This window comes from Camelus ferus, chromosome 7, assembly GCF_009834535.1.
Source record: "Camelus ferus isolate YT-003-E chromosome 7, BCGSAC_Cfer_1.0, whole genome shotgun sequence".
In the NCBI taxonomy this organism is placed as follows: domain Eukaryota; kingdom Metazoa; phylum Chordata; class Mammalia; order Artiodactyla; family Camelidae; genus Camelus; species Camelus ferus.
This window is the reverse complement of record NC_045702.1, coordinates 53,488,767-53,503,178: the sequence shown is the minus strand read 5'-3', so window position 1 is coordinate 53,503,178 and position 14,412 is coordinate 53,488,767. Positions and strand designations below refer to the sequence as shown.

Genomic DNA, 14,412 nt, shown 5'->3' with positions numbered 1-14,412 from the left:
GGCTTTAACACAGATGCATTTAATGCAGATTACCCCGGATCACAGTGCAATTTTTTAAAAAACATAGAAAAATACTCAGTCTAAAAAAGTGAGAAAAGGATCAATAATATATCTAGTAAATTGTGGATTTATTTTGGACAATTATATAGTAAGACAGACTGTGAATTGTGCGCTAAGCTAAGAATAAGAAAATCTTGGTTCTAATTTGGGTTGTTTCCCCTCACACATGTGTAGATGGTGGTAGGTTATCTCGAATGAGTCCTGGACATTTTATCCACACAGCCAGGGTGTAAAGGAGGAATCTGAACTACGTGATCTCCAAGAGCTTTCATGAGTTTAAAGATTCATGAGTATGTGAACAGCTATCTGTGTCCATTTCCCAATTTAAAATAATGCTAGCATTTATGACCGCATAAACATAACATGCCTCCAAATTCACAGAGGCCCTCATCAGTACATCAGCCCTTTAGGAAGGGCCCTAAAAACACAATTTAAAAAATATAGAAACATTTTCTTAGGAAAATATGATGCCAGCTTTCTCCCTTCCCCTCTATGTCTCCTTTCTCTTCTTCCCAAAGCTCCAATGACACAGTTTCTCCCATTTACTTGTTTTGGAAACCATCTTTATGACCTGAAAGTTCTCTTTTCCTCTCTTCATTCCCAGCTTCTAGGTTAAACTGCTCCTTCACATGGTCTGGAGGCATCTTTTGAACTAATTAGGGTAACAGAATAGGCCCTGAGGGTTAAAAACACCTTATTAATGCCTCGTCCCTCCAATCAACTCCTAGGTTAAGACTTTTGATACACCCAAAGTGCAAAGGGAACATAACAGCATGAAATGGTGGGAATGCAAGCGCAGTGCAGGGATGAACCTGACACCCACCATGTTAACACTCGCATGTTAATTCTCCTCCGTCTCTAAGGCCGTCCCAGAAGTACATAACCACAGGATTTTCATACTGGGTCTTATTTTGCATGAGTCATGCTTTATACATAATGATTTTTTAAAACTTGTCTCACTTTATTAAATATTTTTTAAAGCCTGACTTCTAATGACTGTGTAATATTTCTGATTTAGAGAGCCATAACTTATACTATCATTCAATTATTTTATATTTATAATAATCCCCCTCACCAAACATTCATCGTGTGTCTCTCATTCTGTAAGATAATTTCCTGAGTGTGAAAATACCAAAGTGTATGAACACAGTGTGCTGATATTTTCTTGAGTCAAACTTTAGTTTCATGTGCCCACCAGCCTCCTAGAAATACTACCCTAAGCAATCCAAAAAGAAAACAAAGCAAAAGACCAATCAACAAACATCTACATCTCTAATGAAATACATTTTTCTGAGTATCTAAAATTTGTACCTCATTGAGCATTCTGAACGTGTAAAACCTCATATGTGAGCATGATCTTGAGAAGATAGCCATGATTTTATGGAAGCCCGAGCACGGCACACAGCACTCCAAACGAAGCATTCAATGCCTATTCAACTCTTTTTATGTAGCCACTTGGCCATAGAGGCAAAAAAAGAGGAAATCATGTTGGATTCAAGAAAGATCAACCAACCAACAAAAAACCCGTGTCCTGCTCTTTGCAGCATTATTAGGCTAGAGAAACAGAGAAGGAAAATAACAATAGACATAATTGGACTGCTGAGAACTTAATATCATCATGTCATCATAATTCCACTGCACTGGTGCACCAAATTGGCCCTAAATAATCAATGTTTTATCTCCTCAGTGTCTTCTGATCCAAATTTTTTTTCCCTTTTCCTGAATAAAAATTTCTACTCTACTAACATAATATTTTGCAATTTTTTAGCTTAAATACTCAGCAGTTGAAATTGCATTCCTATAATTATAATTATAACTAATAGACCTTCCATTTCCCATGTCATAATTAATGTCAGGCTTTATTAGCACATAATCATGTTGCCTTTTCACTTACAAAGCTTCTTTTATTTTCACAACATTTATGTTATACGAAATTAAGTAATAAAGAGTCCTAGAGGCCTCCTGAAAGGACAACCTTTAGATCATAGATGCTGAGTAAACAGACTAGGAAACGCCTTTTGCATTGTTCTTAAATCACATAAGATATTTTCTAATGTGCTATTTGTTCAACATCAGTTAGTGAACCAAGAACTCAGTGATTTGGTAATAAAAACACCAGATTTCCTAAAAAGGTTATTTAATGTGCTCTCAGCAAGGATGAAAGAACGAATGACAACGCAACAAAGCATCTGGAGATCAGACTCATTGACGGCAGTGTATGACGTTTACAGACGTGTCAAGTTAATTACAGCAATTTGGTGGCCAGTGAAACATATTTTGATACCTACAGATTAATTTTTCATAGGCCCTGGTTACACAGTTACTACAGGTCTCCAGGCCACAGCCAGAAGATCCACCTCTACCTAACTCTTCAAGCAAATCTGAACTGTATCTTATGGGCAACACTGAAATTAGAATTCAAAGGTGGTGTACAACTTCAGCAATCTGAAATATAATTTAGAGGAGAGAAAGCAATATAAATGAACAGCTTCTCAAATATTAAACAAGTATTGTACAAGTCATTTGTAAGGTATACGGCAATTTAACAAAAGACATGCCCTATGTACCTTGAAAATAAGATACTGGACTGTTACAGACTAAATATCCCCCAACACTCACGATGACGTCCTGATGCCTGATACGATGGTATTTGGAGCAGGGGCCTTTGAGAGGTAATTAGGATGAGGTTAAGCCATGAGGGTGGGGCTCCTCACGGTGGGATAGTGTCCTTATAAGAAGTGGAAGAGAGACCAGAGCTCCATCTCTCTCTGCCACATGAGGACACAGTGAGGAAGTGGCCCTCTGCAAGCCAGGAAGAGAGGCCCTACCAGGACATGAACCTGCCCGTACCTTGATCTCGCACTTCCCAGCCTGCAGAACTGTGAGAAGTAAAGGTCTGCTGTTTCAGCTTTCCGGTGGACGGCATTTTTCATTATAGCAGTCTGAGCTAAGGCATGGACTATGCTTTTCAGGTTACAAGTGACTGAATCTGTGCTTTTGAGGGTCAGACAGCGACTGACTCTGAACATCATTTTACGTATCGCGCACAAATAACACAATTAAACCTCACAGCGCCATCTCCTATTTTTTTTTTTTTGCCCTCATTGTATTATTTGAATCTTTTCCTTGTTTGGTTCGCATCGTCTCAAGAAAAGTTACACATCCTCAACACCAAGTTACATATAATTTTATATACAACATAAATATGAGGGGAATTTATACATGTGGCAAACTACAGAATCAAGAAAATGCTTTTACTGTTCATGTTGTTCAGGTTATACACATAAAAACATTTCTAGAACACACAAAGAACACATTTTAAACACTATGCCCTACAAATCTTTTCGAACCAATTATTTGGGCTATTTTAAATCATTTCCATGTAAAGTTTCCTGAAATCATGGTAAATTCAAAAAAACTGTGCAGCAAGTGAAATGGTGGTTTGGAGAATAAGGAGAACACTAGTTAACAGGATTAGAAGTTTAGAGAGAAAAGTGAATCCTCTCTATAATAAAGCCCATCATAGTGTAGTGTTCTTAATTATAGGCATAAATTATGCACAAATAGAGAAGGTTCTACGCTGTAACCACTATGGTACATTTTCGAATGGCCTCCAAACCACAGGGCCTGGGGCAAGTATTCAAACAAAGGCCTTCACATCATATGTTTCAATGTTTAATATTATAAACCAGCCAAACAATCTGATAAATACGGTCTCTCCTCCCATTCCTTGAAATTACGCCATCATAACAACTTGGAAGGCCAGGTCAAATCTACAAGTTCAGGAAATCTCTTAAGATGAGCACTGAAGGAGGATGACGTGGAGCCAGTTTCCAGTTTTTAGACCTCAGCCCACACCCCTCCTGCCTCTCTTTTGACCCCTCCAGCCCACACTGTTCCATACCAGGGGGGCCTCACGGGCCGAGCATCTGGGCACGTCCAGGTTCCATCCCCACCCTCCCACAAGCACTGCCCCTGGGCCACCTCCTTGGACCTAGAGACACACATGGGAGCCATGCGCTCTGCCCACAGGAAAGCAGGCCCGAAGTGAACTTGCTCAGGCCCTGGAAGTGGACTCAGGGCTGGCTGGGCAGGGAACTCAGGGGTCCTGGGTAGCTGGTACGCTTGCTGGAAGTGCAGGTATGGCCTCCCAGTGGGCAATTCCTCTTTATTCCTTGGGCTTTTGCCCAGTGAGAAACAGTGGCCAGAGGGAGACTCTCAGTTTTAGGCTCCTTCTTGCTGAGCTTTAAGGCCAATTCATAATAAAGCAGGTAATTTTAGGTAATGGAAATTTAAGACCAGGAGACAATTTCTGTTCATCAATTAGAACTGATAGGAAACCTTAGCAGATATCTCCCCAGAGAAGGAATAGTTCCTTCATAAAGAACATTGTAACTTGGCATCCAAATGAAAGGAAGCCACATGGTTTTCAAATGTTTTCAAGCCCACAACCACCTGCTGACCACGGTTACAATAACGTTAGTAATATTTTGCAGGTAACTGGTCTCTCTCTTCTGAGTGTTAGCTTTTATTTTGACATTTTTTCCAAAAGTGCTAAGATGTCGGAAAAGCACGTGTCCTGATTTTGAGACTATAACAGGAAAAACTGAGCACAGATGAGTTAAGTAATTTTTCTGAGCTCTCAAGGTCAAATATTGGCATACTTGGTGGTAACATTAGCCATAATCCTAAATGCTCCTTAATTTCAGGTAATCCCCCTTCTCCGTCTTGATATTACTTGATATACTACTTTGTGGGGCCTTTCTGGCTCAGTGCGGCTAGAGCTCAGCTCTATGAATAAACCGTAAGTCTGTATTTTTGCTGTTTCTCTCCTAATATGTACAAATCCTTACTTCTGGGCCACCAAGCAAAGAAAAACAAACAAACGAAGAGTTATAAGCAATAAGTTACCCAATACAGAAGAGTATTAATTTCTGTAAACATTGTTATTCAATAGTGCTGCAGGAGCAAAATGGAAAGAAAGCCCAGAACCAAGAAAAGAAGGAGAATGCTCCTCTCTCGGGCTGAGGGCCTGCCTGATTTTATAAACTGCACTTTTCTCTTGACTAACTGCACTTTTAGACACGACTGCAACCGTCAGCTCATGCCAAAGTGGTCTGATAGGCCAACCCTTCACCTAGAGAGAAAGATGCAAAGAAGGCCTAAATCAGAATGATTCCACATACACAAACACACACATCAGGAGTCACCCAGTCTGAGCCCAATACTCGTCAAACTGACAAGCAAGTGAAAAGCTACCTCAAACGTAACTTCAGGCGTGGGCCTACCTGAATCATATGCGAAATCTCTGGGCTCCTGTTTAATCAGCAGAGGAGGGGGGAAGCTTTGGCTGGCTGCACCACCCACCATGGTGTTGTGTTCATACACGGGGTCGTGGTACTCCTGCTTAAAGCCTTGAGGTGGGAAGGGGATGTTCGGCTCAGACAGCTGCCGTTGGTACATGGGACGTCCTTCCCTCGGCATTGCCGGCAGAGGAGGAAAGGAATTACAGGGTTCAGAGAGTTGGCGGCGAAATCTAGAAAATAAGAGAGCACGTTTCAAACAAAATGGTAACAAGGAATATTCACTCAAATATTGGCAGAACAGAAAGAGAAAGAAAAATACCATATGATTTCACTTATATGGGGAATCTAAAAAAATGGCACAAATGAGCTTATTTACCAAACAGAAACAGACTCACAGACACAGAAAACAAACTTATGGTTACCATTGGGGGCGGGAGTGGGAAGGGAGAAATTGGGAGTTCAGGCTATGCAGATACGAACTACTATATATAAAATAGGTAAACAATAAGTTTCTACTGTACAGCACAGGGACTATATTCAATATCTTACAGTAACCTATAATGAAAAAGAATATGAAACAAAATATATGTCTGTATATGTATGACTGAAACATTATGCTGTACACCAGAAATCGACACATTGTAAACTGATTATACTTCAATTTTTAAAAAAGGGAAAAAGATAAAATAACATATTGGGATGATTTTTAACTGCTTAGTTAATGAACATGATACCAGCTGACTTGGACTGTAAATCTTTAACAAAGACTAGATTTCTCCTTCCTGGGTCAGTAGCACTGTGCTTTTTAATTATAATATGCCTTGTGTTCCCCTTCTAATTAGTTGCTTTCAGCATCATTTCAGTATATTTTTATAAAAAGTTAAAGATGTGCCTTGAGCAGGGCTAGGAGAGCAGTGTAGTATTTTCAAAAAATACACACCCTAACAGTTAAAATGGCCAATTCTCAATCAATTACATCATTTACCAAATTTCCATAGTAAGAGGATATCAAATAATTACATATAAGAAAAAACAAAAGAAAAAACAGATAGAATTTAATCTCAAACTGTATCCGCTCTCTTTTAATTCTGTTACCAAACTAATCAACAAATAAAAAAATCAACCAAATAAAAATCTACTTCTTGGTTTTCCTTCCCTTACCATGAGTTACTAAGAATGTAAGAAAGGAATGACTTTCTTCTCAAATGGGCAGGACTCTTAAATCTTCAACATTGTCTGAAATAACATTGTATTCTAGTGAGATATTAAACTGGAAACTGAAATCCAGGCTCGTTTGTAAAAGACCACTTCTTTATGGTCAAACAGCAGCACAGAACACACTGGCTTCTAACTGCTTCAAAGAAAATATCATGTTGATAAAAATAAGCATAAAATATTACAGCAGACCTCCAAAGATGGAAATACGATGTATGCATTCCGTAGATTTGGGACAGTCATGCTGTTAGGTCCCGAGGGACCTCTAAGGACTCGGCAGAAGGTCTGAGGGCGAGTCTTTATGCTCCTTCTTTCTTGGTTGTTCTGTGTACTGATTGGCTAATCACATAATCATTCAGTTCTGCATTTCTCGTCCTAATATCATTGACCCACCACAAAGATGTGGATTAATTAAAGATTTAAAAGTGCTCTAAAAATGCCCACGAGTGCTTAAAAATAACCTATCCGACATTTCTATGAGCAAATGGAAGCCTATTAACTCCCCTGCTCCCCTCCTAAAAGCATTCCTGAGACTTTAATTTGGAAAGTTAACAATTAATTTTGGCGATGTTAAATGAAAATAAGGTAAAAGCAAAACAAAAATAAAAACAAAACCAGCAGAGCAATTGCTTTCGCATTTCTAAGAACCCTCCGTCCCGTGAGTTAACTCCAGCCTTACTGGTTGCCACAGAAAGCACTGAAATTCCACCTACACCTGCAGAAAATAAACTTAGAAACTCGGATATTGCAAAACAGTTAGGCTGACTGGCACTGCATTCATTTCCCTTCTCTTGCTTATTTCATTAGCCGAAAAAAGAAACAGAAATTATCATTAAGAACTGTCAAGGAGTGAATCAGAAAATTGTAACTAGAAGTTAAAATAAGAAACTGGCTCCCTTGTGAAGCCTTAAAAGGAAGTTAATAATACTTCCACAAAAAGCTTTGTTTAAAAAAAAAAAAAAAAATCAAGCCACTTGTTTTTACGAGTCAACCTGATTCCAGCTGGTCCTTGCTGAGGACTTGTCTGTATCAAACACATGCGCCTCATTAGAAACCGCAAGTGTGTGGTGTCATTCTTCTGATCAACTGCAAAGAGAAAGTGACTCGGGAAGCTTCTGGAAGAGAGTTAATGTGTAAGGAGAGTGGGCTGATGAACTCTTGGATCAAGAAAAACAGCAGCCAAGTGGTGGGAAACGCTGAGAAAAACAGACAAGGCTTCTGCTCAGTGGGTTCGGGAAAAAGTGCCAAAGGGCTGGCCCGAGGAGCAGGATGAAGCCGAGGAGAGGAAGCAGGGTCCAGCCCTGCTGGCCACCAAGCGGGCCCCGAGTGAGGTGGGGTGCCTGGGCTGGAGGGGGCTATTTGGGGAAAGGATCTGTTCCCAGAGCAAATGTGCCATTTATAACTGAGGGACTGTCATTTGTTGGCTGGAGCTCTCCAAGAAATCCTCCCCAGAAACATACGGCTTCAGAGATTTTCCTGGGATTGGCCAGCTGGTACTGGCCTCAAAACCCAGCAGGGGGCAGTGGGAAAAGACCCCGAGCTTCCCTCTCCGAATTCCGGGCCGGCTGTTCTCAGTCTCAAATATTTGACTTCAAGTCGAGAAACTAAAATGGATTTGGCTAAAGCATTTCAAGTTAGGTCACCTCAAAACAGCCAGCCTGTTTGTGCAGCAGTCACCTTGTGTAAGAAAGAACTGTCTTGCACCAAGCGCCCGTGATCCCATCTAGAATGCCGGCAGCCAAGCGGAGGGTGAGGGCCTTGGGCACCGAGACCTCTGGGAAGTCACCAGAGGCGGACAAAACAAAATGTGCTTTTCTTGTTCATCCTCTTTTTCCTTGTCATCCCGCACAATGTGCATCTGTCTCGTGGCCCACCCAGCAATAAGATTTCTTTCATCTGTATTTACAAAACTGTTTACACAGATGCACATACCATGACACTCTGACGGAGTCTCAAGGCCAAGGGGCAAGAAAGGAAAGATCACAGTTAGCATTTCGGAACCAAAGCCCAAGAGGACTTAGTGATGGAAAGCAAGGTAGGAAAGACGTTACTTAGTTTTACACTGGAAAAGAATGCTTTTATCTTAGCCCTTCATACCAAAAGAGTTACTGAATTTGAGATGGAGTCCCATTAAAGAACCTATAAATAGCAGATCTGAGTATTCCCTTATTTTCAGAAAGTTGCCAGTGGCACATCTTCTGGTTTCCTCTGCTGATGTGGAGGATTCCTCCAGCTGAGTTATTTTTATCATGGTGTGTCAGAGCCCATTTGCACTGGCTTATTGTTAAATTTTCAGGAATTTCGTGAGCCAGCTATTAAACACAGCCATTGTTAAGAATTCAATGATGTAAATTTATAATTTAAAAAAATTATATTGAAAACAAAGGCAAAAAACCCCCTCAAAACTCATCACTTTTTAATTATTTTACAACATTTTACTACTAATTATATTAATTATTCTCTTGAGGTTCTATCTTTTGTATCTGTTTGGTAGAATATGCTTTAATGGCATGTTACTGTATCTTTTTTTCCAACTCTACATTCAGAGTTGTTACACTGACAGCTTGGAGTCAGCCATGGGGACAATACCTACATCACAGACTCATCAAATGCTCCACATCTGGTCTTTCGATTTTTCTCATAAAGCCTGTTGCTAACCATTGACCAGCACACCCCTGGCTCTACATAAGTACAAAGTAGAAGGGGAAGAAAGGATGCTGCATGTAACTGACCCATGTTTTAAGCTGTATTACTAAGGTCTCTAAAGGTCCTCCGATATTTTATTTAAATATGAATTTATTCGTCTCTAGGAGTCGAGAATTACATGCCACAGCATTCTCTCTAGCTCTGTATTCTGTCTTGCTTTGTTCCTTTCTAAGTAATACTAATTCAATCTCTATCTCTTTAACTTTATATTCCCAGTGTCCAGGGTCATGCATCTTCTGACATAAAATATTCATCACTTGGAAAGGAGGGGAAATAGTTTCATCAAATATATCCTATTCTGCAAAACTGTGTACAGCTAAACCATTCAGTCGAAGGTAAAGAACCTAATTCCAAAAGCCACCTACTAAAATTAGTCTCCTAACTTTATAGAACAAGTACACACATATGCTCATAAAAATGGGATGATCTGATTTAAAGTTTAAGTGAAGCAATTTAATTCAAGCAAAGCGAAAGGAAAATGTTCAAATGTCAGTATATGGATTAATTTTCCATTTTAGCAACCAATTTAAATGTTTATAAAGGGATGTTTATAAATGACCTTCTCCACAAATTATGTCTAGCTAGAGACAGAGCAAGCTCTTTCTAAAAATATTTTGCACAGATGTGCAAAATTAATATGCTCACCTTAAATTTACTATAGGTCTTAGGAACTGGTGATAGGAATTTCTTCCAAGAATGCTAAAAATAGTTTTTTGGGTTTTTTTAAGTGGTATTTGTAGTTTACCTGTGGTCCATGGGGTAGCTGCTGTCTTGAATGGGTTGCGATGGAGGGAGGTGAGCTGGGAAGGCGCGGTCAGGTTTCGAAGTGTGAGTTGCGTTTGGAGATGCATGATGCAGTGGGGACACAGGAGTGCTGGATGGTGTCGGGGGGTTGGAGGGCCTCATTCCCACTTGTGGCTTCTGATCATAGGCACTACCCAAGGAACAGAAGAAAAGAGAACATTTGTTTCTTTGGAGCAATCAAAACACTTTTTTTCCCAGCCCAAGGCAAGAAGAAATATTTTAAGCTTAAGTCACAAGGAAGTGACAATTGTATGTTTTTTGGTTTTTGCAATTCTAGAACATGTAATCTTTGAAAGTGCCACACACCTTGGCCGAAAATAGAATAATTAATGTATGACTGGATAACAACATAAACATAAAAAATATATATTTTAATATACATGGAAACAACTTAGGGAAAAGGAAAATCCCTGGCCTTGGAAGCCATGGCATTATTTCCTTCTATTCTTGATATGTCTCCTTAAGCATGTTTCACAGATCTTTTCTAAATCATTAAATAATTCTGATACCATAATCCTTCTATCTTACATAAGATTTTAGAATAGGAACTGACATAAGTTTAACAAGATGCTGATCATACCTGGCTTGCCTTTTTTAGTGGCAGAATTCTAAGAAGACAGTGCTTTTGCCTTGTTTTCATGTTTTATGCACCATAAATGATGCCTAGCATCAACTTCCTCACATGGGATGATAAAGATTTATGAGGCAAATTAAAATGTCTCTGACATAGTTGAACTTTCTTGGAGCATAAGATTAGGTACAAAATAGTGTTCTTAAGACTCAAACCCTATTAACACAGTCTAACTTCTAAAGACAATTACAAAAGAATAAAATGAGTAAGCTTGTTTTTATACATAGTATGAATTTAAATTTTCTTAAACACAGATCTCCAGAATGTGATTTAACTAATTTTTGCAGTCTAAAAAATACTTTATTAAAAACAAATTTTACTTAAGTTTCTGAACAGAAAAAGATATTTCTAGATTAAAATACTGTATTTCCTTGTAAAATAAAAAGCATTCATGAATATATACTTTTTCTTTAAAAAAAGAAACTCTAAAAAAATTGACTTACATAATAATTTATCCTATTGCTCCATCTATACAACAAAATTACATCCAAGTGCAAAAATACTTTTCAGAAGTGAAGGAGCACGTACATGCTGCCTAAGTCTACTCTTGCTTTAAAGCAAATAATACTCATATTATGTTTGGTTCTATCTATTTCTTTTACCAACATTTCTGAATGAGAACTCACTTTCTATAAAATGATTCACCTGTCTCATTCCCATGTAAAAAAAAATGATACATCTTCTGCCTTAGGATGTTACTTTTTCCCTTTATTAAATGCTGTATTGAGTTACATTATTTGTATAGAAATGGAAATAATAGAATTTAATCTATGTATCACTGTGGGAATTACTGGTCCCCTAGAAAAATCTCAAAATATTCAGGCAATTATTCTTCTACCATTAGTTTATGAAAGTCAGATAGGTCTTTCTTTATATGTCTACAAAGCAGGAGTTATTTCAGAGTCACACTACTGATCAAGGATGAGGACAATGACAGTTCTCTACCTATTTGGTTCATTAATTTAAAATTCTTCAATATGTTAAGTAATTACTCTGTGCATAAATAGTCCTCTTAAGGAGAAAATGCCAAAATTAAAAATCCTATAAAGTAAAACTCGGATCGAACAATACTGTTTTATCTGAACTCAGTATGCTTTAATAGTTCGCTTCTACATGAAATCTTCTTTGTAAAAGCTTTGCCGTTTCAACTGAACTGGCTCATCATTTCAGGCTCTGGTGAGCCTCCTAGGAAAGCAGACAGAAAAGACAAGTTTGCAAGAACAAATAGCAATAGACTACCCAGGCATTGGTCAGCTGCTGGGAGATTGCACAGATTGGAATTTCCTGAATCTTGAATATCTGGGGTAAATGAGAAAATAGAAAGACCCCTTGGATCATAATATGAGCCTAAATCAACATAATTTATAAGACTGCAAATATCTGTAATCATTTTTATAAGTTTCCAAACTAACTCCTTTTAAGAACTAAGTTTCTATGATAATTGAGAGTAATAATAAACAATACACAAAGCCAATGTTTTCCTCATGCAATTAGAGGCCAGTATAAAAAGCAGCAGAATGCAATTTACTGTGAAGGGTTTTTAATGAACATATATGATATCAAATTTTCTAACAAATGAACAATGTACTTCTACTGCTCCACCCTGTATTATCATCAGAAGACACAACTGGCTTTTTAACAATCATAGCCACTGCGAAGGCTTATAAAACTCCACCTTTGCTGCAACTGTCCACAAGCACATCTTACAGATCATCTGCAAAGCCTGTCAGATAACTAACGCAATGCTTCAACCTGCCAACTGTTTCATTTTTTTCCTACAAACTCTATCTAAAGTGCATAATGTGTTCTTTCTATTGAGGACTTTCAGTAGCTGCTCACGCCAAGGAAGACCCCCTTTTCAATCCCTGGATGCGGCACTGCAGGAGAAAAGCAACTAACGATTTGGATGAAAATTATTACTCTAAAATGATTCTAAAAAGTATGTGGTCGAATGGGAAAATGTCCTTCAGAGTTCTACTAAACACAGTACCTGATTAGCTTGTTATATGCTGAAGATGTGACACATGAAAATATGACTTGAGATTTTTGTATCATTCTGGACCTTGTTTCCCTAAGAACCACCGAGCTCCCTGCGTCCACCTGACTGCTTTACCTGACGTTGTACAGGCACTTTTCTCCATAGCTGAATTTAAAGGGCTGTTCTTGACTGCAGGCAGAGCCGAGTTCCGAACATGGACTGTGGGGTTCCTTCTTGATTTTCAGTGGGAGGCCATGAAAAGCCACTAGGAAACAAAATAAAAATACCCACAGAAGTGAAATGTAGTTAGGAGTTAAGTATAATCATCTCCTCTCCTCCTCTTGGTTAAAAAGTCACTACCGTTTCATATTAACTTACATGCATAAGAACAATCATATTTGATGAATTTCATGCCAGAAAAGATTCTGGAGAATCTCCATACACTCGTTTTTTGTTTTTTTTTTTTTGCTTTTATTGCATAATAAAATGCGTGCTTGAACTCTCTCTCATCACTTAAGGTAAAATGAATTACTTGTAATTGGCTTAGCTGATATTAATAACACTAGAAGCTCAGTTTTCAGAAAGTAAGTTTTGAAAACATTTCAGAGAGATTTCCAATGACTAAAGCAGAAAAAGTGCAACTCATTATCCAGGAATTAACTAAAGATGGGAACATTATGTATTCCTGAAAGGAAAATATCTCAAATGCATCCATAGTATTGGTTTAATGGAATGGCAACTGGACTATGAAAAAGAAAACACAAGTGCAGTTCTAAGGGTAACTAAACAATACACTGGAGAAAAAACTCAACATCTTTGAGGCCAATGCTCATGTATAAAAATACAGAAAAAAGTACCTGCCTAACTGCTTACCAGAAGTGGGAAGATAACTTGGGAGAACTATGTTACAGTTATTTGTCATATACAATCCACCACAAAACAATCATTCTTCATCAAATGATGTTTTCTCCCTTTTCATAACTTAGTCATATGTCATTAATGTTTAATATAATATAGACTATACCATAAAATAGAAAGAAATATGTATGTTTGGGTGGAATCATAGCTTTCAAACCAATAAATAAATAAGAATATATATTTTTGTTCTTCTATATGAAGCTGAAAAACTACATATTAGAAATCCTATCATCATGACTGAAGTATTAGTATACATGGAAAATTAATGAAAAAATAAAGGAAAATAGACATGATGATGAATTTTATTTTCATACAATATGCACAATTATGAAAAATCAAGGATAAACACTAGAAGGACACACTTTGGGTATTTATTCTAACTCCTGTCAAACTTGGAATTAAAACACAAAATATTAAGTGTGTACTCTATTAAGGAAGATACAAGAGAAACTGTGGTCTGTGATGCCATCCAGTCCTGATTATGACACTGTGGCACTATAAACTTGTGCTAGCTTGAATGTTATACATAATTTTAATATAAGGAATTGTTATCAATAATGATCAAGCTCCAGGAAAATAAATGCTCTTTGTTTCTACATGCACAGAATTCTGACAGAAGTGTTCAATGGTACCCAAGAGCCACTTGAAACATTGTAGAAAACAAATTTGCCAGAGAAACAAAAAAATTTCACCAAAATTAGTTATCTGAGGAAAACTTAATAAATAATAATGCAATTATTTCACTGAGCGGTCTATTTCAAAGTATTTTTTAAAAACTTAATGTATGTTTTAAT

The 14,412-nt window shown here is 37.8% G+C and overlaps 1 protein-coding gene across 5 annotated transcripts in view; it reads right to left on the bottom strand.

Annotated features, from left to right (window-relative positions):
- The window catches only part of ETV1 (ETS variant transcription factor 1), an 89,848-nt gene that overhangs the window by 29,081 nt on the left and 46,355 nt on the right, over nucleotides 1-14,412 (bottom strand). For all 5 annotated transcript variants that reach the window (XM_014563384.2, XM_014563381.2, XM_032483928.1 and 2 more), the window contains 3 exons: nucleotides 12,836-12,965; nucleotides 10,033-10,221; nucleotides 5,349-5,596 (listed from right to left, as the gene is read on the bottom strand). In XM_014563384.2, the coding sequence (XP_014418870.1) occupies nucleotides 5,349-5,596; nucleotides 10,033-10,221; nucleotides 12,836-12,965 (567 nt within the window). The remainder of the gene's footprint in view (nucleotides 1-5,348; nucleotides 5,597-10,032; nucleotides 10,222-12,835; nucleotides 12,966-14,412) is intronic.